General features: G+C 50.6%; 1 protein-coding gene across 1 annotated transcript; it reads right to left on the reverse strand.

Annotated features, from left to right (window-relative positions):
• Positions 1 to 1,198: 1,198 nt before the first annotated feature.
• Ttll12 (tubulin tyrosine ligase like 12) lies at positions 1,199 to 19,450 on the reverse strand. Its single transcript, XM_051189515.1, has 14 exons — positions 19,203 to 19,450; positions 15,935 to 16,104; positions 13,485 to 13,683; positions 12,577 to 12,736; positions 12,355 to 12,488; positions 9,848 to 9,924; positions 7,325 to 7,441; positions 6,978 to 7,172; positions 6,555 to 6,666; positions 5,872 to 6,023; positions 5,418 to 5,499; positions 3,983 to 4,051; positions 3,298 to 3,436; positions 1,199 to 2,569 (listed from the first exon to the last, which is right to left on the reverse strand). Exons 1-14 carry the CDS (start codon positions 19,362 to 19,364, stop codon positions 2,418 to 2,420), a joined length of 1,920 nt encoding a protein of 639 aa, XP_051045472.1. The 5' UTR covers positions 19,365 to 19,450; the 3' UTR covers positions 1,199 to 2,417.
• Positions 19,451 to 26,902: the final 7,452 nt, after the last annotated feature.

The raw sequence follows: 26,902 nt of genomic DNA on the forward strand, positions 1-26,902 counted from the left end.
TGTCATCACAGTAGCTTTCTGCAGCCTTTAATGAGAAGGACCGCATCTGCTGGTTTAAATCACTCTCTGGTCTGTGTTCCTTCCTGCAGTAGAGGCCTGAAAACTTCTGGCTTATGTCTCCTGCCACCTGACTAGAGAGGGGCTGGTGGGAAGCCACGCTGATGTAGGATAAGAGAAGGTTGGTAGACTTTGGTTTGTGGTCAGCAACTGGCATCTCCCTGGAGCCTGAGCAAGGCCTCCAGAGTTCCTGTTTCCTTCATCTGCAGCACTGCTGTGGCTGCCTGGGCTTCCCAGCCAACTCCATATGCCCAAGGTGGGCATGCGCCGGTCTTCAATGAGCCCTTAATCAGAGTGCTAGGGTGTGGATGTCTCTACAGCTGGCTGATGGTTAAGCCTGAGCGTTGCTGTGCCAACTGGAACATGTGGGGAGAGAACCCTTTTGCTTTAGAAAATTTTTAAATTATATTTTTGTGTGTACATACACGCATACATGCCTACTCACATATGTACCATGGTATACACATGGAGGCCAGAAGACAACCTGTGGGAGTTGGTTCTTTCCATCATGTAGGTCCTAGAGAGGTCCTCAGGCTTGGCAGCAGGTGCTGTTACATTGCTGGTCCTCTATTCAATGCCACCTCTGTAAGAATGCTCAACAAATGTCCTGGCATCTCAAGCATTCTGCCCTTAAGGGCAGATGATGCCTTGTAGGGTGGCTTCTCAGAAGCAGTGTGCCATTGGATCTGGGCTCAGTCTTATTCTTGGGACAGCTCTGACTTATGCATTTTATCGTGGTGCCACTCAGTAGGGCCTGTGTCCTTCACTAGCCCCCATACCCTCTGGACATCCATAAGTTTGGGCCTCTCATTCCCATCCCAGAACAAGTAGACAACACAGAGAAAAATGCCATTTTCCAAGACCACCAGTTGGGGCCAAGCCTCAGGACCCATGAACCCCAAAGCTCCAAAGGATCAGAAGTGAAGACAGCACAGGTCACAGCTTTTCTACAGCTTGGAACTGGGACTGTCACTAGAAGTCAAACTGGGTTAGGGAGCTTGGAGGTCTACTGGCTTTCTCTGTTTTCTCCCATTTCTCAAAAGCACACATGGTGACATGTTGGGTTCTGCCCATACAGTGGGGAAACAGACCTGCCATACCAGCCCAGGCCTCTAAGGCCCCAAAGAGAAAAGACCAGGTGAAAAGGAGGCATATTTTATTGCAGTATAAAAGGGCAGGGAGGCCAGCAGCTTTTCAGAGACAAAAACCACAAGTGTCTCTCCTACACCTGGCAGTGGCTAGACCCAACATGGATGATCAGGCTCACTAGTAGCTCAGAGATAGGCAGGAAGAACCATATCCAGTCTTATCTTCAAAAGTACAACAGCCACCACCGTGCTCCACCCTCCTGAGCAGCAGATCACCCTGGAAGCAGTCCCACCCACTCTAACCAGACCCACTTACTAGTGGGCTGGAGCCAGGTACCCGGCACTTACAGAAACAATGACAACTGACTTCAAATTCCAGCATTCCAGCAACAAAATTTAAGAACTAGATTTTACATTTTTTTTTCTGTAGGTTAACACACACACACACACACACACACACACACACCCTCTCTCAACATTTTGACTCTAGGCCTTGGCAAGAGGCAGCCTGACTTGCACATGAAGCTCTCCTCAGAGCCACAGCCATGTTAGCAGCCTCGGCATTTCCACTGTCACCTCTGCCTGGACTCTGCCAGGGAGCCTCACAACCCCAGAGTCCCCTGAGCACTTCAAGAGGACAGTGCAACCCAGTGAGATGCCAGCTTGCAGAGCAGAGACCATGGGGCTCTAACAGTCCAGCTTCCCAGAAGGGAAACATCAAGGGCAGGCATGGCTGGGGGGTTTGCTGGTGAAGGAAGGCTCTGGTGGAGGATGCCTAGGCATAAGGCTGGGTTGGCAAATGTCTTCCCCTGGCTGTTCTGGGGCCGGTGGTACAACACAGGGTGCTGACACCCTGATAACACCAGCCATGGGAAAGAAGGACAGAGACTCTGGGGGAGAACTCTCTGGCCCTGCTGGATACAAGGTTCCCAAACCCTGGGGAACCCTATTTCTGGAGAACATCTCTTCCTCTGTACAAACTCTCTGGATGCCAGGAGTAAAAGTCCTTGGCTGAGCTGGAGGCTCCTCAGAGGACAGAGAGTGTTGGGAGGTGTGCAGAATGTCTGGGGTAGTACCCACCCTTGGGGACACCACTTACTGTTCAGCTCTGCCACATGGTATGGACCTGATGTCCTATATATGACGCAGGAACATGGCTCAGGAGGGCAGAGCTTAACTTAGGTCAAGGGGAGGGGGAGGACGAGAGGGGAGGAGGGAGAAGGCTGGGACTTGGGAACCAGCTATGAGCACAGGCAGGAGGGCTTTGTGCACCTAGATGATGCGGGTGACGTGACAGCCGTTGGTCTCGTCCAGAAACAAGGTGCTGAAGACATCATTAAAGAATGTGGGGTGGTATCTGCAGGCTCGCTCACAGTCAGGGTTAAAGTTCACCTCCAGGATCTGGGGCTGCATCACCCGCTTTCCTGTTGGCAAAACCGAGAGGTAGGAAGACTGATGGCAGCAAGCAAGCAGGGTACACATCTGTCTTGGGAAAACTGTGGGATGGGGACTGTGATGTGGGGCACAGACTTAGGCCCCAGTTCTCAGTGTGTGGGTACAGGGTATGATTTAGAGTATGGATTTCCTGGCTCGACACCTGTTCCCCAAAGAAAGACTTGAGCTGCCTCTAACCTCATTACTTAGGGCAGAGAGGGCACATGGCTTCAAGCTTCAGTGACCAGTTTGGTCAGAGGGAGCAGCATGCAGGGCTGGGAGGGCGGCTCCAGCTCTCCTGTCCTATGAGTTCTCGGGGTTCCCAGTCTGCCACCTTCCCCTTGCACTCTGATGCAGGTGTTCCCTTTCTCAGTGGACCAGGCCAGGGTACCCAAGCTGGACCACCTGAGAAATTGTTCCGTGAAAAGACAGCCACGGGGCTGGAGAGATGGCTCAGCAGTTAAGAGCATCTGATGTTTTTGCAGAAGACTTGGATTCAGTTTCTAGAATCTGAATGGTGGCTTACAATCATTCTTAACTCACGATCCAGGGGTCCTGTATCCTCTGACCCTGGGGATACCAGGCATGCACACAGTGCATGCAAGCACGCAAAATTCTCAAACACATAAAACCAAAACCCCACCCATTCCTGGGTGCTGCTGGCAGGGCTGGGCTTAGGTGGAATGGGTGGAGGTTTTGGCATGGGGAGCCCCCTTACCATCTGGATGGCTATCCCACTTGAGCATGAGGTCAACAGCATATACAGCTCTAGATGAGGGGTAGTCGCAGAGGCCCATGGGCGGTGGCTTGGCACATGCCATTTGGAACAGTTCTGTGAAGGCCTTGAAGATCTCAGCCTGGGGACATAGAATGATCCATCACAGTGTGGACTCAACCCTGACTTTGGGACTAACAAAGCCCACTGTCCTTGCCTGAGCCCCATCATCCAGGTCATCCTGCCTATATTCTTTGTCTCTAGGCTTGGTGAGACGGCCATGTCTGCCTGTCCCCATACTCCTGGAGTCCATTTCTGCTTTGCATTAAGAAAGGGACCCAGAGCGTCATGCACTCTAGACAAGCACTCATCACCAAGCCATCTCGGGCACATTTGCTGATTTCTTATTCTATAACTAGGCCCCCTGCCACTCCCTGTGGCTCCAAGGGCTTGGATTTCTGGGGCTGGTGGAGACTATTGCTCTTGGGCTGTCTCAGGATGCCCCAAATTCCCTCTCCTGCTGAGGAACATTCTGAAGAGCTCCCAGAAGCACTGTACACAGACCCAGAGTACACAAGCCCAAATGGTCTTAGCCTGCCATCTCTACCTCAGTGAGAGGGTGATTCCTCTATCTATAAGGAAAGGGAGTGGTTTCCACAGCCCCAGCCTGGCAGAGCCCAAGACTCACTTGGACACCACTCCAAGGAAACTCTGGGTACTGCTTCTCGAACTGGGGGATGAACTCATCATAGTGCACCTGCAACAGATGAGAGCCAGTTACGGAGCTGCAGCTGTCTCTAGACTGAAGCAGGACATCAGTTTCAGAGGACAGGATTCAGTCCAGCTCTGGCCCACAGGATACAGAAGAGGCCAGGAGACCGAGGTTAGGCTCCAGGCAGGCAGAATAACCACTCTGAGCTCCAGCTTCTTCTTCTTCTATGAAAAGATGACACTCCCTGCTCAGGTCACTGACTTTGCAGGGCTGCTGCAGTCCAGCGAGGAACAGAGGGTCAGGGGCTCAAGAGGCTGTCGGGCACGGCTGTCATAGCTAGCTCAGCTCAGCCCATTGGCAGCAGAGCCCAGCCCCATTCATTAGGGTCCCCCTTCCCAAGCACCCTAGGACAAGATCGCTAGACCAAGATTGCACCCCAAACTTCTGAATGAAGCGGCTCAGATTTCTCCCAGAGGATAAGCCAGCATGTCCCTGCACAAGGGGCTTCTCAGGTAACACAATTATGAGGCAGAGGTAAAGAGCCCAGGGTCCCCAGGGCTGGCTTCCAACAATGCCTTCATGGGTAATCTGGGTACTGGCTTTCAACCCAATCAAAAGCAAAAGGGTCAAGAATCAACAGGGCCAGTTAGGGTGGAGTCAGCACAGGCATTCTGCTGTGGCAGCTCCTTTTTCACAAACCCACTTAGAAGATGCTTGGGCAGGGCACAGAGGCACCTCTGAGAGCCATCTGCAGTGAGACCCTGGTTACTATGAAGTCCACCAGCCTCGTACCCAGGACTCACATGAGGCAGGGAAACTGAGAGTTCAAGGCCAGCCCAGGATACATGAGACCTTGTCTCAAAAACACCAAAAAAAAAAAAAAAAAAAAAAAAAACCCAAATAACTGGAAATAAATACAAAAGAATCAAGGTGTGCCTACAAAAGAAAATCACATATTCTAGGAAGGGAGGGGAGTGAGGTACAGTACAGGGTTTCCCGGTCTCCTGTCAGACAGGGTCAGGGGCTATGAGGTTACACTCCTTAGCCAGTCACCAGGTCAGAGAGGTCCCAGATGTAACAAGTCCAGCACTCTATCTCCCTTTCTTCCCCATACCCAGAGTTAGGACCTGGTGTCAACACCCTACTGTCCCAGGCACATCTGCCTACTCTGTCTGCCCCAATCTCTTCAGCCTTGGCATGCATATGGCACCGTCCCCCCATTGTGCCCACTGTGTGGCAGAGCCCATGGAGATCTCACTGCACTGACTAGTCTCAGGACCAGGAAACCCTGTTCCTCCATTTTCTACTCCAGGTGTTCTTTAGCACCGTGCGAAAGACTTCCTGAGAGGACACAGGACCTGACTGTGATAGCCAGAACCGAGACTTGCTCTTGGGCCCCACTAGGCCCTACCTGCTTCAGCACCACATCCGGGTCATAGTTCATGACGGTGAAATGCTTCTCATAGTCGTCTAAGTCATTGAGTGCGAAAGGCCTGTGAAACAAGTGGACAGATAAGCTTCCTGGAGAGCAGCCATACTGCTGGCTGGGGCACAGTACATTGCTCCCCTTGTCTGTGGGCTGGGACAGCCCCTCAGCCCAAGTGGGAGTCAAGACCACTAGTGTGCTGTGAAGATTCACTGCAAGCCACATACGTCATCATGATTCTGTGTTAATGTCCAGCTCACCAGAGTGTCACATTCGTTATAGCAATGAAGTCACTGAACACTTGAGAAGTTGTGGGCTACTTGATGTGGTGGACGGAGTCCAGCGCAAGCTTTCAGGTGCATAGTGAAGGAGGGGTTTTCTTGTCTAGCCCCTTCCCCACCCTGCCCCCAGCACCTTGGCCCTCGCCTGTCCCGCTTACCTATTGGAGAAGCGTAGCCAGAACACGTCATACACGAACAAGCTCAGTGGCTTCACTGAGCGTAGCAGTACAACATAGCGGATGTCAAACTTGACATTCCCCACATCTTCTCGAAGGAACAAGACGGGACTTTCAATGTACTTGGATACAACCTGAAGGACAGATGTGCACTTGCCAATAGCTCCCACCTCACCTGGGCAGGACAGAGTACCTGGGCACTCCCGCACTCTGAGTCCCCCCTACCCTCCATGGATTGTAGGGACTGATCTCCGGCTCTCATGCCCACTGAGCCATCTTCTTAGCCCTAGTTTCCAGGTTTTAAAAGGAATTCTCACCAATAATTCCATCCATTCTCACCTACTGCCTCAAGTCCCCACAATGACAAAGTTCATTTCCTTCCAGCCTGTGAAATGAACCATTGTAGCCATGGCCCAGGAAAACCTTGCGTCTGAGGCAGCTCTCCCACACAGTAACTGGGTGGCTCATCCCTACAGGATCACTACCAGACCCAGGGTTTCCATGGGTGATCAGCTGCCTTGGCGTGTTCTGAACTCCACAAGCTGGGTGACCCTGAGTCACAGCCGACTCTTCCAATCTTGGACCTAACCAGAGGTCCTGAGGTCTACTCTTTGGTGTCTCTGCCTGTGCTTGGAATACCTAGGTAGGGGGAGCTGTAAGCCCACCTTGGGGGTGCTCTCTCGGTGCCGAATGATGCTGTGCAGGTTGTTGGTGACGTGAGTGTCCAGGCTGCGTGCCAGGTTCCAGGGCTTGCAGATCCAGTGGTTGTCTTCACCCCTGGGGGAGGAATTAGTTGAGCCATATCTACTTTTTTAGCCAATGTGTCCCACAGATCTAGAGGCAGACTGGCTAGCTAACGTCTCTCAGGAAACCCAGTGGTGTCACAGAGCACTGGAGTAATCAGGAGTTTTCTGGAAACTAAGAAATGGTATTGGGTGGAAGCTGCACTCCCCACTTCCACCCCTACCTACACAGAAGCAACAAGAGAGGCAGTAGGTTAAGGATGGGGATAAGGAAGGAGCACACCTGCAGCATTATAACAGAAGCGCCCAGGAGTGCCAGTCCTATCTTGAGTCTAGTGGACTTACCGCCTCTCCCGGTGTTGAAAATAACTGACAAACTGGGGCAGCTCAGTGCGCAGGTTGAAGGTTCGGGGCAGCCAAGGGGGACCCTCAGGACCCCCAGCCCGGCGAGCGATGGAGGCCAGGCAGTCCTTTACGGTCAGCAGGTTCTCACAGGGGAATTGGTTGAGTAGCACCTCTGGCCTCTCCTGACTGAGCGCCCTGTGGGTGGAGGTGGGTACAGCCAACTCACAGGTCAGCTTAGTATCCCCAAGAGGGGTGTGGGGAGTTAAGAGGAAGGCTTGAGGTCCTGGGGAGGGTGGCAGGCACTCAGAGACACCAGGTATGAGGCTCTGTGGGCTGAAAGAACCCACCTGTAGTCCTTGAAGTGTGAGAAGTGGTAGAGGATGTCGGCGTCAGCCTCGTTTTCAGTGAAGACGAAACGTGGGTGGGTGAGGTGGCTGAGCACCTGCTGCATGTCGGAGTGGACCCTGTGGAGAGACCTGAGTGAGCAGTGGGCCAACCGCAGGGGGGAGCTCTAGCCCACCCTGGCTCTGTGTCAGCGAGTCCCTGAGAATTCCTGGTGTTGGCAGTCTGGGCCTAATCCCATTTCCCCTGCCCAGATGTATGCCTCCAGGGCCCCATAGAAGATAAGACCATAGAGCCTGCCTCACATCTGCCATCAGGCCAACAGGATGGCTTAGGTATTCCATAGACACTGGTTTCTTATGAGGCAGGCCAGCACAGGAAGAGCTTAGCATCCTGGGACTTGGCTTGGCCCTGGCTACATCCCTCTACTCTGAACAATGGCTGATGGAGCAAATTTCTCTTCCCCGTAATGACACCAAACCTGGATAGTTTCTATCCAAAAATACATCCTGGGAGGGTCAATCTGGCCTGAATGGGTTTAGGGCACATGGATAATAAGCCAAAACTTTCCTCAACTTTTAGGTAGACTCTTTCATTTACTACTGTATGCCCACGCATGATTTGGCAACATGTAAATCATGGTTGGATGCATTATGGGAACAGACATGCACATCGAGGAAAGAGTAATCTAAGCCTCTTAGTCAAAATGGAGAAGCCGGGCAGTGGTGGCCCACATCTCTAATTCTAGCTCTCAGAGGCAGAGGTAGGCAGGTCTCTAAATTCAAGGCCAGTTTGGTCTATAGATCACGTTCTAGGACAATCAGGGTCAGACAGAGAAACCCTGTCTCAAAACCAAAAAAACCAACAAACAAAACAAAGGGAGAACCACCCAAGTTATACCCTTAGAAACTTTCTCTTGAACTCCAAACAACAACTGGGACCCTTGAGTTTCTTTAGTCTGTGGCCCACTCCATCAGTCTTGAGAGTATGTTCCTTTCTAATCTCTACTTTCACTTTGTTCTAAATGTTTCCTTGCTCTCTATAACCTCTGTGAACTTCCCTTCTTATATTTATTTATTTATGCATGTACAGAGGTCAGAAAACAACCTGTGATAGGGAGTTGGTTCTCGCCCTCCACCATTTGGGTCCCAAGAACTGATTTTAGGTTGACAGACATGGAAGCTGGTGTCTTTACTGGCCAAGCTTTCTCACTGACCTCTTTAATAAGAGGTAAAAAACCTGGAAACACCTCAGTTGCTGCCATTAGGCAGATGCCACCAACCTCCCAATCTCCCTTGCTCTTAGCCTGTGAGGAGAGCTGGTGTCCCCAGAGGGCTCTCCTGAATCTTCAGGCCTCCTGTGGGTGTGCTGTTAAGACAAGTGTCTGGGAACAGGTCTTATGCCACACTTCAAACCCAGCACAGACGTGAGGATGGGGCCCACAGGTGGCTGTATTTCAGAAGAACAGAGTGTGAAGGCAAAGAGGACATGGGTATAAGGGTGACGTAGGTGGCAGCTGGGGGAGGATGCTGCAGTGGGAGGGCTCAAAGTGAGGCACTAGCTTTCTGAGAAGGGGCTGGAACCAGGCAGGTAAACCAGCCCGAGTCAGGACAGCAAGTGTGAAGGATGGCTGCAAGGGTGACTCTGACTGGGTCCCCATCTAGTCCATTCCAGAGAGGGTAGAGGTGTGGTAGGAGTGGGGTTCACAGCCAGATCTGTGTCTCAGGACACCCCCTTTGCTTGGGCCAGGGCTCTGGCTTCAAGCAAGGAGGACCCAGTAGAGAGAGGTCATCTCTAGGACCTGGCAGAAGTGGACAGAATGGAGTCCACTAGATGAACCAACTTTAAGCAGCCATGGTTATGGCATTGGGGGCCTGGAGAGAGGGCTCCCGGGAAGGCAGAGGCCCTGTTCAGTTAGCACTAGGTGGGCTTCGCTCTGTACCCAGGCCCTGTGGTATGAAGTACAGTGGTGTCTTCTCCCCATCACTGCTCATACCCTCGGACTCCTTGGACAGGATCTCCTGAAAGTACGGGTGCCTTTTCCCCCTTTGACATGGGGCTTTGACAGCCCTGGCTGTCCTGGAAGTCACTCTGTAGACCAAGCTGGCCTTGAACTCACAGAGACCTGACTACCTCTGCCTCCCGAGTGCTGGGATTAAAGGCGTGCACCACCACTGTCTGGCAACCTTTTTCTTTTTTGAGACAGGGTTTCACTCTGTAGCTCAGCAAGGCCAGGAAGTTGTGGTAATCCTCCTGCTTCCATCTCTCATGTTGAGATTATAGGAATATGCCACCGTGCCTGGCTTATTCTAACTTCTCAAGGCAAAATCAACAGCTGCCTCTCTGGACAAGGACAACCTCACCTGCCCTCTCACTTCCCTCAGTGGTCCTCAGAGCTCCATAGCCAGTACCATCACCAACATGCCTGGGTTCCAAGGCCTGTCTGGGCTACTGACTTGCTCTGGGACCTGGGAATGGCAGTGATTGAAGCAAAGTCTCAGTGAGAGCAGAGAACAAGGGCTATGTACCTGAAGATGTGGCCTTGGGGACGTGCCACTGGGCTAATGGTGAGCGGCAGTTTCTCCTTGTTTTCCTCCAAAATGGCCTAGAATCAGAGGCAGAAACAGACCTCAAAGAAGGCAGCAGGTAAGAGCTTCCCCAGCCCTACAGGTCAGGTCACACCCTTCACATCCTTACTCTGAGTGGCAGCCCGCCATTACTTGACCTGAGGCTCTACAGTCAGGCCTCCCAAGTCTACAAGAGACTAGGCTGGGCAAAAAACAACATGCACATTGTTCTCATTCTCCATGCTCCTTCCAGACTCAGGTGGTGAAAGGCGCCAAACCTGTGCTGGGAGGGGCCACTTGGTCTGAAAGGAGCCCCCAAGGGCTTCTGGACTAGGCTGGCTAACAGTTTAAAACATTTCCACATACTCTGACACTCGCTTGACAGGCAGAATCCACCCATGTCAAGACCCAAGGAGTTACTTGTAATGAGCTTCTGAGCCCAGATCACAGGCCCCTCAACTCCCTCCTTCTTGCTCCTGGATCATTCTTGGGAAGAGAAGCTAGCTGCCATGCCTTTGGAACACTCAGGAGCCCACAGAGAGGCACCTGTGTGGGCAGACTGACACCTGTGACAGACAGCTTGACTCGCCAGGTCCTACACAGGAACACCTCAGCTTCAGGAAGGCTCACTCCTTAGCTTTGGGGGACAGTATGTGTGCCCAGGAAACATTGAACCAAAAGCACTTGCTGAGCACTGTCTCCAGTTCCTGTCCCCCATAAACTATAGGAGGCAATAAGTATTTGCTGTTCTAAGCTGTTGGAGTCACTTGTCACCTGCACAGGTCATCACAAGGCCAGATCGAAGCCTGGGAGCATGGTCCTATGCAAACAAGGTTTCAAGTAAGGAGTGTCTGAACTCCTGGCCCTCTTTTTCCTGTCTGCAGCAGCTTCCTAAGGAGCATGCCAATTCTTCATGGTCCACTGACAGACAGCCTGAGGCCGGTGGATCCTTCCCTAATCCTCACACCTCACTTATAGCATCCAATTCCATGTTCACCAAACTGGATACAAGCACTTAGGAGACTGTGAAGCCAACTCTGAAATCCCAACATACAGGATGGCATCCCTCTGTCATGCTGGGTTCAGCAAGGTGCCAAGAGACCATGACTGTGGTCTGCCTCTGCTAATCAGCAACTCACAGAGCTTCCATTACAACCCAAGCTAATGTGCTTAATCCTTCTTCAACCCTCACAGGCATTCAGTGGTATCAGCTGTCTTCATGCCAGAGTAGACTCAGACACAGCAGGGCAAGGGTTTTGGCCTCTGCTGACTCCTTGTGGTTCCTTGGCTTTGAACTCTACCTTTCTACTTCCCACTGTGTTTACCATCAATAGAACCATCAACAGAACTATGAACACTAGGCACAGGTTCCTGTGTGTACAGATTGGTGGAAAAGGGAGAGGTTCTTGCAGGGGCCAAGTTTCGGCCCCATCCCCCTCTCAAAGATTTTTAATTTTATGTGCATGGAGTGTTTACCTGCACATGCATCACACATGTGTAGTGCCCATAGAGGCCAGAGGAGGGTGTTGGAGACCGTGGAACTTGAACTACAAATGGTGTGAAACTGTCTGACCTGGGTGCTGGGCACCAAATACAGGACCACTGTAGTAGTGGCCAGTACTTTTTACCACTTAAGCGCTCTCTCTAGCTGCTAGGCATTGTGTTCCTGATTGGTATTGGGCCTCTGCATGGACTCACCATAGCCAGGCCTTAAGCTATCTTTCTAGCTGCTAGGGGCTGTGTTCCTGATTTGTGATGAACCTCTGCATGGACTCATCATAGCCAGGAATTTCTGAGTGAACCCACAGGATCCTACTTGTAGGCTGCCCGGCGACAGCAAGGATTCCTTGAGAGCCTACTATGTTGTGAAATGTACTATATACAGACCACCCTCAGTGCCTGTGGGCTCCACTACTTCAGATTCAACCAACAGTAGGTCAAAAGTGTTTTCTGGGGAAAAAGTCCTCTAGTCAATGTGTGCATATATCTGTGTCATCATTCCCAAACCACATGACTGTCTACAGAGCACTGCTACTGTACGGAGAATTACAAACAATGCAGAAGCGATAAGGATTCTGGGGGCAGTGCTGGCAATTCTGTGACACACCTGAGAACCCACAGATTTTAGTATCCATGTGGTCCTGTGAACCATCACCATGGATACCAAGAAACAACTAGTGTCTTCCTGTACCCTGTGAGGGAGCAACATGAGAAGGGAGAGTAATGTGTACAGCCAGATCTTGCTGCATAGGTCATCCCTTCCCAAACCCAGGCTACCTGGGTAGGTCATATGACAAACTGTGTGGCTCAGGTAGGCGAGCATTAAGCCCCTTGTCCCTAAGGTGTTCCCCAAATGATTCCCCCATCCCAGTCGCTGGTTTGGAGCCTGGAATCCAGCCGACATCAACATTTGGTGAATGGATAGAGAACAGTCCAGAAACCACCAAACACTAGGCCCAGGGCCACACCTGATAGTACTTGGCAGGAGGCTCAGGCGTAGAGGAGCTGAGGTCCAGCATGTCGGCAGGGGCCCAGGGCAGCAGCATGCATTTCCGGATCAGAGGGTCTGCCTCTCCGTAGGCAAAGTCCCGGGTCACCTCCTCTGCGCCAAGACACGCATGCCCATCAGTGGGGGTGGCAGGAGGCCCGCCCAAGGCCCATCCTTTGGGGTATGTGTGCACCTGACTTACCGCCAGTGTCTAGGTCCCTTAGGGGCCACAGCAGTGTGTAGGCCACCTGCTGGGGCATATAGAAGAAGGGAGCGGTGGCAAAGCTCGGCACGTCTGCATGCTGGATCCTCGAGCCAAACTCATCCATGATGTACCACACTGGTACTTTTTCTTCGGCTGTCTGTGGGTGGGATACAACAGTCCTCGCCCACATGTCCACCCACCTTCTCTCTCCCCGACCTGTGCACCCAACATCAGCCACTGTTCACTTCTGCCTACTTCTGAGCTTGGAGGTTCCTCCAACCCCATTAACCAGCCCAGGCCTGTGGAAACAAGGTACTAGGCACAGTAATGGCAGGAACAAGTCCCATGTGCTATGCTGGAGTGGGGAGACTCAAGGAGTCAGACTGTAAGACACAAGCATAGCTTTCCCCAAGCTGATTTCAGGGAGGGGTTTGAGCCAGGAGGATGAGCCTGGAAGGGTGACAGGGTGGTGGATGAAGGCCTGAAGGTATGTCAAGGGGTTCTGCTCTCCTATCAAAGGTGGCGAGAGCCATGGAGGGCAACACGTTTAGAAGCAGCAGCTGAGTCACCAGAGCTCAGTTTTAGAGGACTGAGTGAGGCCTGTGTCCTTTAAGTGCAAAAGCAGAAGAGGTACCTCAGTCCCCAGCCTTGGTTGGTTCCAGGTACCAAGTCTTGTATGTAGCCTTGGCTGGCCTACAATTAGCTAGACCAGGCTGGCCTTGAACTCACAGGGTCTCACCTGCCTCTTCCCTTAAGAACTGGGAATAATGGGGTGTTCCTCCATACTTAGTTGTAACTCGACTGCTTTGCTTTAGTACTTTATGTACCAGAAGTGCATACTTCTGGTAAAGGCAAGGGACCAAGTAGGGCTCCTACCAGTCCTGGGAGAAAGTGAATTTACTCACCCCGTGGGCCAGCTGATAGGTCTGGTTGAACTTCCACATCTCCTCCAGCACCAGAGCCACAACTTCTGGGCTGGGCACCTCACCATGGAACTCGATGCCCATCAGGTTAGCCATACGGTGCAAGAGTCCCGGTACCTGCTGCAGCTGTTTACGTGCATGCTCCACACGGCATGTCCAAGCATGGTCGATGAGGAAGATGCTGCAGGTACAAACCTCACGTGAGTACTAAGGCTTGGTTCTCAACCTTCTTAATACTGCAACCCTTTAACACATCTCCTCATGTTGTGGTGACCCCAACCATAAAATTACTTTCACTGCAACTTCTTAACTATAATTTTGCTACAGTTATGAATCATAATGCAGATTTCTGTGTTTTCTAATGGTCTCAGATGAGCCCTGTGAAAAGGTCATTCACCACACCACCCCCGCCCCGGCACCCAAAGGTGTCATGATCTATATAGGTTGAGAACTGCTGCACTAAGCAGTCAGGGAAAGAAGGAAAGGGGGGGTTAGAAGCAGAATGTAGAAAAGGCCCAGGCTCTGGTACCCAGCCCTACTGAGACCCGCTTTCAGTTATGGTGCCCTGGCCCAATGCCACTGCTCTGCCACCCCCTCAGTGTAGCTCTGGGGAGCAAGATCTCCTCCAAACTCTACAGGAAGACAGCGGGAGGTCCCCGTTTCCAATCCCAGATGGACATGAGCATCACATGGAACAAATGTGGTTGGGCTCACTGCAGCCACTCTGGTAAACGTCAGAGACTGGCTACAGGTACAGGCGAAGGTTCATGCTGCTACCCTGCTCCCTGCAGATCTAGCACTGGCAGACATTCAACATAAGCAAAGGCTCTACATACTGGGAGTGGCAGTAGGCAAGTGACAGAGCTACAGCACGGCACATGCACATGCATGCATGTGTACCCCAAGACCCAAGGGCACCAAGAGCCTCCTACGGGAGAGGTCAGGCCTGCCTTCCTTTTTTCTCTTTTTTTCAACACAGGATTTCTCTCTGTAGTCCTGGCTGTCCTGGAACATCTCACAGAAATCTAGCTGCCTCTGCCACCCAAGTTCTGGGATTAAAGGCGTGTGCCATCACCACCGCCCAACCAGGCCTGTCTTTCTAACCCTGGCCCCAGCTTTGCCGGATTAGAGGAATCCACACATACAGGTACCCAATGAACAAGGAGCTCCTCACTGGGCCCCTCTCCCGAACACAGTCCCTACAAAATGAAAGGAGACCTCAAGTCCAGGAATATTTTACTATGTCCTTAGTCTCCCAGTCTGTTTGCATATCCTCAAAGGCTGGTTTGTTCCTAAATGATGCAGTGTGGGGTACAGAGCCATGCCTCCTAGGTATGCACATGGGGTTACCATGAAGTGTGACAGTCATACCCAGGTGGGTGTGGGTACAGAGGACAGAGAACTGGGGCCTGGCAAATGTGGACTACTCAAAGAGACAAGGTCCTTAAAGTAGAGGGGGCTGAAATGGACACTTGTGCTCTGTGAAGGCCAGAGCTGTCAACTTGACATAATATAGAGTTACTTGGGACACAGGCCTCTGGGTAGCTTGTGAGAGGCTGTCTTGATTATGTCAACGGATGTGGGAAGACATATTTTAATTGTAGGAGGGGCCATTCCCTGGGAAAGAAATCTTGGACTTCATAAAATGTAGAAAGCCCGACTAAGACAGATTCCAAAGTTTGTGGGGGTGGTGGTCCATCCCCAGCTACTTCCTAGTGCTGCGGTGTGGGACAGCATTAGGCTGAGTGAGGCTTCAGCTATGGGGGTAGTCCTGGACCTAAGTGACTTGTAGGCAGATCTGAGTGCCAGGTGGGGGGTGCTACTCTGTCATCAGTGGAGTGGCCCTTACAGCTCACTTGGGGGCTAGTGAAGGAGAAGACTAAAGCTTGGTACAAGACACCAGATGCCAAGGAAAATTCACGAAGTTCCTTAAGGTTGTGACAAGGCTTCTAGTAGAGTAGTCCACAGGCCCGGTTCCCTGGGAGATGGGAAATCCTGACTCTAGATTTGGCTCTGGGCAACACCAGGCTTGGTTAGGTCTTTCTGCTTTTTGGGAACCTTCCCAGGATTGAGTCAGCAGGCTTTGGGGAGAGGGGACAAGGGCCCTCAGCAAAGCCAGGCTCAGTTAGGTTTAGCTGGGTTCAGCAGCCACATCTTTAGCTAACTGGATAACCTCATGCAAGGTCTTCCCCTGAGTCTGCTTGTCCTCGGCAGAACCAGGAGCTAGAGCACCCTGTGGTGAGTTTCCCAGGATGTTCTTTCTAGGGGCATTCAGCATGATCCCAGCACTGTCAACAGCACAGGTTCACACACTTCCCCCAAAGCCTGTGGGAACATCACTGGCCACATACGACACAGGGAAAGAGTCTGGGTGAAATCTCTCAAAATGAAGTCAGGAACTTAAAAAAACTAATGTCCAGATGGGGTCCTACCTGTTGGGGTCATCAGCCCGGACGCCACTCTCACTGGTCACAATGACCTTGTAGCACAGCTCGCTCCCAGGGTTGGGCTGCTTCCTCTGAGCCTCCCTGGAAGTCTCGTCCTCAGCCTCCTCCACCTCCTCCACTTGCATTATCCCAAACATGTCCCCGGCATCGAAAACCTAGGGCCAGAGCATAATGAATCAGGGGTGTGGGTAGGAGACTGCACCTCAACCCTGTCACCTCCAAGGAGCAAGCCCTATTTACTACACAGCACCTTAGCAATATGGGACAGAAGAACTGAGACCTCCCAGGATGTCATCTATGCCATCTTCTCCCATGCTACCATCCATAGGACAGCACTTTGAAAAAGGCACAAGATATCTATGGCAGAATTTTCTTAGTCTACACCCCTTGCTTTACAAGGGAAATGAGGCCCCAAAGGTAGAGGATGGCTCTGGTACCTTGGAGGCAGATGTGTGGGGGACCAGGATGATGGTTGGCAGGGAGTACTCTGACTTCCTTTTCACGGGAGCTATTCTGATAACAGGATAGCTGAAGCAGCCCACAGGCACCTCACCAGACTAGCGCAGCAGAAAGTGTGGCTTGAGGGTGCTGAGGCAACTCTCCAGGGAGAGTGGAACTGTAGGATGTGAGCTTGGCTTGGATTTCCCAGGCCAGTAACAATTGGGAGTCAAGGACAGCTGGAGATGCAACTGGCCTCTTCTCCCACGCTCTCCCAGTTCCCATCATGAAGGCATCTCAGGCCTTCCTTCATAAGCGAGAAAGTGGGGGTGGGAGGACCTTTGAAATCTGAGACCCACTTGTGAGATCTTTGCTTTGCCACATCTTACATATGTAATCCTGGAAAAGTTAACTCAACCCCTCTGTGACTCAGTTTCCCTATCTGTATGGTGGGAAAGACTGGGTCTGTTGGGATGCTTAAATTACTAACACAAGCAAGGCACAGACTGGGGCCTGGGCTATGGCAAAGGCTCTTACAGGCCAGGCACACTATTACACTTCTTAGACCCCAGTTTCCTCACTTGTGAAAGGGTTTATTGCCCACTTTATAGGCCAGCTGCAAGAACCGATGAAATGGGACTCAACAGTGAGCTTGTCCCTCACATCCTGACCACTTTGGGCACAGCCTGCTCAGGCAGACAAGCTTTGTGAGCCCAGAGGAGAAGGGGCTCTCTGCTGGGGCGACTCTTTATGCTACGGGAAGGAACACGTGGGGAAAGATTCAGGCCTGAAGTTCTAGAGTGTGGAGGGAAGTAACCATAGGCTGAGAAGGAAAGAAGGGCACAGGGGCAAGGGTGGGGGATGCCACTGAGATGGCTCACAGGGTAAAGGTGATTGTGACCCAGCTTGATGATCTGAAAATGGCCCTTTGACTTCCACATACACACGTGTGTGCATGCACGTACACATATATACAGAGCTCACACATACAAAATAAATCAATGTATGAAAAAGTGTGGGGAACAGGAAGATTACTATAATCCAGAGTGGAGACTGGCAGGGCAATCACTAAGGGGAGCTCTAAATGGAGAACAAGGACAGTCTCAACCAAGTCCTCTTTTGATCCCTGAAGATGCCCTGGGCTTGGGGAGGCTTGCCCTCATTGAAGACTTGTGGGCTGGAACCCACAACTCAAGTATCAATTGGTTCGACAACCTCTAGCTTTTCACCCCAGATCTTCCTGTGCTGGGGTATGGAGGGGGCAGCCCTGCCCTGTTTAGCTGTAACCCTAAGGAGGCATGGGCAGTGGATGTTCCTCCAAGTGGGAGGGAGTGTCTCTTTTGTGGGATTGATCAAGTAAGGAACCAGGGCTGACTGCCTGGTGGGGGAGGGTGGCTCTCTGCAGGCAGGTACATCGTCCTGCTGAGGCTGAGCTGAGGGCTCCTTCTGGGCTTGGTGGCACTGTGGTGACTCAGCTTTGTCTGGAATGGCTCAGAAGGGCCTGCGGGAATGAGGGGGGAGATAGCTGTTCGTGGCTAGGCCATAGTAGCCTCAGTGAGAAACGACAGGACATATGATGAAGTTCCTTCCTCCTGCCATCATTTCCCTCCAGGGAGCCAGGTGCCTGCTTTCTCCCTGCTTTCCAAATCAGAGTGCCCTGGGAGGCTGGCTGAGTTGGACCAGGATATTCCAACCCCCTCCCACACAAACAAAAACAAAAAACGGTCCTTTCACTAACAGATGGGGCCCAGGACTCTACCTCAGCATTGGCTCAGGATTAAGGCAAGTCTGCAAAAAGTGGCTGAACAGGGGAGGGCCCTACCACATACGCAGAGGGAACCCAGTTATACAAAGTACCATTCTGTAAGGATGTACTTCTGACAGTGAGCCTCGATTTACCATGTGGTAATGCCTGAAACCATACTGAAAGTGGAAAGAAACATTTAATACCCCGACATACCACACAGGTCATCACACTCACTTTGCCCTGCTGTCTGGGCTGACTAGGAGCTACAGCCTCAGGACACCTCTCAGGACCATCTACATTGTATTGTATCGCTAGTCCATTGACTACTTCGCACCTCCCTTCCCAACCCATAAGGCTAGGGATGGAGCCCACTCCCCTCAAGCCTGGGTGAGCATTCTACACAGAGCTGCACCATAGTACTATGTACAGGCTTTAAGAAGGAAATATCTGGCTCATATATAGTGTTGCAACTGGATCAAAGAGAGAGAGTTAGTTCTATAGCAAGGCTCAGGGGACTCCTAGTTCTAGGCTTCTCCTAGTCACCTAAAGTCCTGGTGGGTCTCAGTTGGAAGGTGGTGTCCTGAAGTGAAACCAAGCTCTAGCTTCGGAAAAGGCCCTTTGCCTAGGCCAGCAGCTGCTCTGTCTTCAACACCTAAACCCACGGTCCAGTTTTCGTTTTCAAGCAGAAGCCGCGCAGAGGCCCAGCTTAGGTGAAAGACGATGACCACCTTTCACACTCTTTTAGCGTCTCCTCGGGCCTCTATTCTCCTGAACCTACAAAGGGTGTGACCGGCGACTCAAACCATGGGAAGCAACTCTTACTCTCTACACCGCAGCCGAAGTGCTGGGATGCCGAGAGCCAAGTGCATGTCAGTTTGCAGATCCCAGTTCATCCTTGGCAGGGCCCCCTGTTCCTGCAGGAATTGGCACAGCTCTCGGCCGGTCTCCTATGATTTCCAGAGACACCCCATTCCTGAGCTTGTAAGTGGCTCCCATTTGGACCCATTGAGCTGCGATCCCCACTTGTCCGCTTAGCTTAGCCAGTTCGCAGCCAGCGCTGCCCCGTACCTCGTGCTCTAGCTTGTGCAGGAGGCGGCCCCACAGTCGCTCCGGGACTCCCGAGGCGCGCAGCGCGGGACCGTGCAGCGCCACGAACTCGTCCAGCATCCGCTCGCTCAGCCTCTCGGCGCGGCCCGGGCTACCTCGCTGCTCCCCGGGTTGGCCCTCCATGGTGAACGGATGTGCACGGTGCCGCCCACCGTCGGATTTATGCGTACGGTGCGCACGCGCCTGCGTTTGGGGCTAGGAGGTCCCGAGTGTGCGCACGCGCGCTACGGGAGTGTCTTCCCATTCATCCCTGGACTGCCGTGGGGGATTCTGGGAGTGCTGCTTATAGCGCTCCACGTGGTCAGAACCGGAAGAGCATCCTCAAGGGGCAGGTGAGGCTGGAATCAGAGAGGAGGTTGGAAAGTTCACTTCGCGCTGGTTACAATTTTGTTTTGCTAGAAGCTTTTTTTTCTTTGTTTTTTAAATTTTAGTTTTAAAAAATATTTTTAAAAATTTTATGTGTTTGAGTGCTCACTTGCATGCATGTATATGCACATATCGTGGAGGCCAGAAATGGGTGTCAGGTCCCTCCGAACTGGAATTACACATGGGGTACTGGGATCTGAACTCTGGTCTTCCGCAAGATAACTACTAAGCCATTTCTCCAGCTTTGTTTTGTTCTATTTTATTTTGGGGTGTGTTTGTGTGTGTGTGTGTGTGTGTGTGTGTGTGTGTGTGTAAAAGAGACAGAGATATACAGAGACAGGCAGAGACTGAGACAGTGCTCTTGTGGAGATCATAGAACAAAACATCATGGAGTCTTTTCTCTTTCCATTTTGTGGGTCCCGGGGATCAACTTTAAATCATCAAGATTTTATGGCAAGCGCTTTTACCACTGTGCCATCTCACAGGTCTTGGTTATCATCATTGTCATCCTTTACCATAGGGTCTCATGAAGCTCAGACTGGCCAACAAACTCACTTTGAAGTGGAGGCTTGCCTTGAACCCTTGATGCTCCTGCTCCCACATCCCAAGTGTTGGGAGGCACCACCAAGCTGGGATCCTAGTCATATCTTCAAGGCTTACAGACCTTTCCAGGGGTAGGGGGAAGCTTCTTGCTCTTTGGAATGATTCACTGAATTCAAAGGCTGTGATATCTTTGGGTGATAACTGGGTGTGCCATCAAAAGAGATATTCCACAAGTACAGAGTCCAATTATGGAGCCAGCAAGATGCCTCTGAGGATCCCTTGTCTGGCTTCTAACTCACAGAGATCTGCCTGCTTCTGCCTCCCAAGTGTTGGGATTAGAGGTGTGAGCCACCAGACCCAGCTCCCCTGGTCTGAGGGAAGTGGAGACAGTTGATTGCTGGGGCTTTCTGGCTTCTGGTCTAGCCAAGTAAATGGGAGCTCCAGGTCCTGAGAAAGACTCCTCCTCAAGGAGTAAGTAGAGAATAGCAGTTGAGGTTACCCAGTGCCTTCTTCCAGCTTCCACGTGCACATGGGTACATACCCTCTACCTGTGTGCATAGACTCATACCCATGTGCCCCCAACAACCAACCAACTAGTCAATTCCATTGAAAGAAAGAACAAAGAAAAGTGGCTGACCCCTTGCTGGAGGGGTAAGACTGAGCTCTGGAATGGTAGACTACATTTGTTGTGTCCTTCCACCCCCTACCATCCCCCCCCCAAATAATTTGCTGGATGGAGATGAGATACAAGGTAGCTCAAAATCTTTTCAATAGATTTATTTTTGTATATGAGTGTTTTGCCTGCCTATATGTATATATACCCTGTGTGTGCCTGGCACTTGTGGTATAACAGGCCCTCAGACCTTACACAACCAATACCATGTTAGAGACAGGCCCTAACACTTGCCCACATGAGAACAAAGATCTAATCCATCAAATACCTGACCCATAGTACCAGGATCCAGGAAAGTCCCCAAATGTCCTAACCTTGATGTCTGGTTTCTGTAATTCTTCTTCTTACTAACTGAAGTGTACTGAACAAGATGTGATTTTTGTGAATAAAGGAGACAAAGGACTGTGAAGATTGGGGCTTCGTGATTTGTGCAAGTTCCCTGTGCCATGCAGCTGTCAGCCAAGCATACAGACTTTTGGCTCAACTTTAAGAGTGTCTGTGTGAGTCTGGGGAGAGAGCTTAAAGATTGAGAGCAGTAGCTGCTCTTCTAGAGGATCCTGGTCCAATTCCTAGCACCCACATGGCAGCTCACAACTGTCTGTAATCTAGTTCTAGGGGACCCAACACCCACACACAGGCAAAACACCAATGCACATAGAAAATAATAAAAATGAATCATTAAAAAATTAAAAAAGAGTGTGTGTTGTGTTCTCTGGTGCAACTGCCTCACAACAGTGAAGGTCAGAAGAAAGTGTAGGAGTCCCTGGAAGTGGAGTTACGGATGTTTATGAACCATGATGTGGGTGCTGGGAACTGAACTCCTGTCCTCTGTGACAGCTGCTGGAACCCTTAACCACTGGGCCACATCTCCGGCCCCCAACTCTATTCAGCCTCATTTAAGGTGTTAATCCATGGTCTTCTCTGGTTTCTGACTTTGTGAATAAAGCACAATTTAGAAGATTTGATCCCTGTGCCTGGTGATTGGCAGGTGTCAATCACTAAGTCTGGTACTCCAGTTACCTAGCCTAGTGTTGGCTGTCTATAACCCCCTCCAGGGGTGGAGAAGGAAGCTGGGCTGGGAAGAAGCAGTCACTTTTTCCTGGCTCCCAGGATATTCTGGCTTAAAGTTTGTTTGAACTTTTTTTTTTTTTCCCCTGACAGGGTTTCACTATATAGCTCTGGCTGTCTTGGAACTCATTTATATAGATTGGATTAGCATGGAACTCACCTCTGCCTCATGAGTGTTGGGATTAAAGTCATAAGCTGCTACAGCTGGACTATGGTTTCTTTCTTTCTTTTTTATATCTATCTGTCTGTCTATCTATCTATCTATCATCTATCTACATATCTGTCTATCTATCTTGGTTTCTTGAGACAGGGTTTCTCTGTGTAACAGCCCATGCTGTCCTGGAATTCACTTTGTAGAATAGGCTGGCCTTGAACTCACAGAGATCCACTAGCTCAACCTTCTGAATGCTGGGATTAAAGGCATGCGCCCCAACCACCTGGCTCTGTTGTGCACCCTTTTAATCCCAGCACTCGGGAGACAGAGCAGGTGAATCTCTGTGAGTTTGAGGCCAGCATGCTCTAAAAAGCGAGTTCCAGGACAGCCAAGAGCTGTAACACAGGGAAACCCTGTCTTGAATAACAAACAAACAAAAAATGGCAAACAAAAAAGAATAGTTAGCCAGAAGCATAACTACAGAAGCCAAAAAACAAGGTTAGTATATGAAGAAACTTTCTGGCTGGTGTTGGCTGTCTATGTGCTGAGGTTTATGGCCTAGCTAGTATTTCCATCATGGAGTCAGTTGTGCTAAGGGATGGGGGATTGCTACAAGGCTTGATTGGCCTCTGATTTAAAAGTTACTTTCTGTTTTGTTCTATCCTGTCAGATCTCTGACTGAAAGAGGAAGTGCTACAACTTGGTAACAGTCCCTTGGGCGTGTTCTGGCAAATCTGCCTAACTGTCCTTGTATCTCTATGAACAAAACAGAGCAGCCCCTTAAGTCTTCAGGGAGGCAATGCCTTTTGTAACATATATGCATGTTTGTCTCTATATTTCCTCCCCCTGCTTTCTTGCCTTGTACAAGATGGTTTGCTGACCAAGGTCATTGGAAATTCTGTTACCTTGGCCAGCACTCCATGCTGTGTAACAGTGAAACTCTCAGAAATTTGTGAGACAAAGAGTAGAATGTATGAAAGGTTTCTTTAAAACTCTAAGCAACAGTAAAGTGTGCCTAAGATCTGCCACAGACAGCTTATTTAGCAATATGTGCACCTACTTTCTTAAGTCCTTATGTTACAAATGTGATTAGTGAGTTTATTATGCTGCTATTGTGTATTATTGTATATGATATATACAATATATATAATTTTATCTATGGTTGGCCAAAATGGAAAGTAAAGGTGAGAACAAAATTAGGACCTAAGTATGTCACATAAAGTCCAAGCAAAACCTCATTTATTTTGGCTCATAGTTACAATAATTTCAGACCATGGTCTCCTGGCTCTGCTGCTTTGGGCCTGTGTTGGGAACTCTCGTTGGTGTGAAGGATGTTGCACAATAGCCTCAGGTCATGTGGAATTGAATCATGCTGTTTTAGGCTTTAGCCCCTAGCAATAAAGAATTGCTATAGTCTGACTATTCTACTCCACCTGTAGAAATACTATACCTACCTATTAAAAAACAACTTGCCTTGGTCCCAGTCAAACCACAATAATAATAATAGCTGTAGCTTCCTGGTAGTTACACACACACACACACACACACACACACACACACACACACACTTAAAAGTAAAATAAAACCTTTGTTTCTCTGTATAGCTTTGGAGCCTGTCCTGGAACTTGCTCTGTAGATCAGGCTGGCCTTGAACTCACAGAGATCCTCCTGCCTCTGCCTCCTGAGTACTGGGATTAAAGGTGTGTGCTGCCATAGCCTGGCATAAAATCTTTACAAAAAATAACTAAGAAATCTTTCCCATCACAAGACCACATATATATTCTTTTGGAACTTGTTTTTGGGATGGAGTCTGAAGGAAGGAGCTTCAAAAGTTCAAGGCCCTCCTTGCTTGCTTGCTTGATTTTCTGGGTTCCAGTGGCCTTTTCCATATATACACTTAGCCATAATTCTAAATAAAATGAGAAATGGACGGTACTTAGGATCATTTTCTGTTTATTATTAAAGTGATTTCCACAAGTGTTTACTTACATGCATGGGGGAAACATGGTAGAGAAAAGCTTGGAATATCTGAGGCAGCTGGAAGGCAAATGCGGTTACATGGATATTGGTCAGTGTGTCTTAGGACGGCCACCCAGTGCCTGGACAGATGGCCTATGTTTGGAGGCTAGGACAAAGGCTGGGGCACAGAAGTGCATACTTCTCTAGAGCAGTGTGGATGGCTTCTGGGTGCACATGTCTCTGACCTTGGCAAAGCTTGTGGTTTTTGACAGATCTATTTGAGAGCCTGGCTGCTTCCTCGTTTGTGCTGACATGCACTGGGCCTCTCTCATGTGCAAGGCCCATGGCCCCTGGTCAGTGCAAGCATTGTAAGTGGTGGTGACAGTTCATGTCTGCATGGTGAGGAGACTGACTGCTACCTAAGAAAAGTCAAGTTCATCCTTTCTTTGAGTGTGTGTAAAGAAGGGATGCCACCAGAATCAACACTAACTCTTCTAGCTCCTCCCTCTTCATTTAGGTCACTTCACTTGGTCTCTCAGAGTCAAATACTAGGCCTGAACAGTGGGTTCATCCCCACTCTTGTTACAGGGATGAGGGTCCTGGGCAGAGAGGGTTCACCTGGTTCAAGACAGAAGGCCTGGGAATTTGCCTGGCCTCCATTGCTCCCTGTTAAGTCATTGGAGTGCAGACTCTCGGAGCTTCCATCCAGGCCTGTGTGCTGGCATGGCTGGGTACAGACTAGGAAGACTGTTGGGTGCTGTCTAAACTGGGTGCTGGGGGTAAGCATAGGCTATGCCACATCACCTGGGCCCTGAAGAGCCCCCCCCCACTTGTACCTTGACAGAAGTTCTGACAGGTTGAGTGGGCTGGAGCTCACCCAGTGCTGGCGTGCCCTGGAGAGGAGCTATCTGTGCTGCATCTGTGTTTGACAGTTGTTTTTGCTCACAAGTCATTCAGCCTCAGTCTGAGTGGCATCAGCCAGATGTTGCCTGCTTGAGCAGAAGGGTTGAGTTACCACTCTGCATCTTTGGTGAAAGCAAAGCTGTACGGTGCTTGCCAGGTCAGTCACACTTTCCAGGCTAGTCCCAGAGCAAGAGGAAAACACTGGCCCTACTGGCCTCCAGGTAATGTAGCAGATGAGCAGGCATGGGGCAGGGCTGCAGTCCTGGGTAGGTTGTTGTGTTCATGTTGCTCCCCAGTCAGTCCTTCTAGAAGTCTGGTGCACAGTAGGTACCCAGTAAATGTTTGCTGAATGACCCATCTCATTTTAGGTCCTTGTTTTTCTGCTGAGGGATGGGCCGGGAGGAGTCTGTGGAAGACATTCAGCTTCCATGTGTCAGTTTAGGGTCCACCCCAAGCCTGACCAGCCAGGGCCTCCTTTTTGTAGAAGGCAGAGTTGGGTGAGTGAGCTCCCTAGTAAAGCTCTTGAACCAGGATTCGGGGCTTGTATTTTGGTTCTATTTCATCTGTGTGTCCAAACTAAAAGCTGTCAGGAGGGAAAGGTGGTCAAGGTCCCCATCTTGGGCTGGCCCCTGAGTATCTGTGACCACTCAATGAGAAGGAGCTAGGAAAAACTGCCCTGGGGGAGCCAGAGTTTGGGAAAGTGGTCACCAGCAGCAGCCAGTGTGACACTCTGCTCGCTCGGTGGGGGCCACAGGGGCCTCCTGATTGTGCTGCTTGAGAGTTGGGGAAGGAGCCCTGGTGAGAAGGGTGTAGCCACAGCCCCAAGGCCCTGTAAGCAGTACAAATGACTGGGACAATTAAAATGCCCTTTCTTGAGACTCAACTATTGCTGCCCTTGAGTGAAGGGCTGGGCTGGGCTGGGCTGACAACTGACCCTCAGGGAAGGTTGCTATCCTTTCCTTCCTCAGGTGGGTACTGCTAAGTGCTGGGAGGTGCCAGCAAAACAAGCTAGGAAGGCTTTTGGGCTGTCCTGCTTGGATGTCCTCAATTCCAGGTCTCACATGGTAACCGTCTGCTGGAACCAGGGACAACTTGGTTTTCCTCACACCTCCATAGAGGTTATCAGGTTGCCTCAGGTGTGAAGCTCTACCAGGAACGGGACCAAACAGAAATGAAGCTGGAGACACCGGCCTTCTCTGCCTTTGCCAGGTGCCAGGGCTTTGGGGGCTATTTTGTTTTTTCTGTTTGTTTGTTTTAGGGGAGAATGAGCTACAAAAGGAAAGGCTTGACCACGAGAATGAGGGACCTGGCCTGCACTGTATGTGCTCCAACTCAGGGGACACTGGGCATGATATGGCCACAGCGGGGGTGGTCACTCTGGAGAGAGGAGATATTTGGGTGTGTTGATGGGCATAGAGGTGGCAACTGCCAAAAGTCACTCAGGAGTTATAGGCAGGCCTCAGGAGAACCTGAGAACTCTGATGTTTTCTGGGTTTTGAGAAGATTAAAAACTTAACCTGAAGCCCTTAAGTGGTTTGGTTAATTTAATATGTCAATTTAACTGGCTGGGCAGGACTGAGCCCCCAAATGCTTCATATGGCATGGCAGGGCAATGATGGTGGTACCCTGGAAAAGATTAATTAGCATATGAATCAGGAGCTAAAGAAAAGCCCCTTCCTCACCTAAGCTGGTGGCATCCTTCAGTGGAGGGAGGGCAAATCTATTGGACCTGGGACAGCCAACTCACACAGTGCTCCTGGCTCAGACACCAATTCCAGGCATCTCTGACTTGAATACTGCCAGCTGTCCTGGCTCTCCAGTTTTGCAGATGACAGCTAGAAGAACTTCTTGGGTGCCATCATTTTCTGAACTGTTTTCCATTAATTCCCTCCTAGTGAGTCTCCATGTATGTCCTTGTTTGCTTCATTTTCCTGGAGAGGGTGAGTGTTGCTGGGTTCATTCTGGGGGATGTTGGTCCCCCTGGGGATGACCAGT

This window comes from Phodopus roborovskii, unplaced genomic scaffold, assembly GCF_943737965.1.
Source record: "Phodopus roborovskii unplaced genomic scaffold, PHOROB, whole genome shotgun sequence".
Classification (NCBI taxonomy): Eukaryota; Metazoa; Chordata; class Mammalia; order Rodentia; family Cricetidae; genus Phodopus; species Phodopus roborovskii.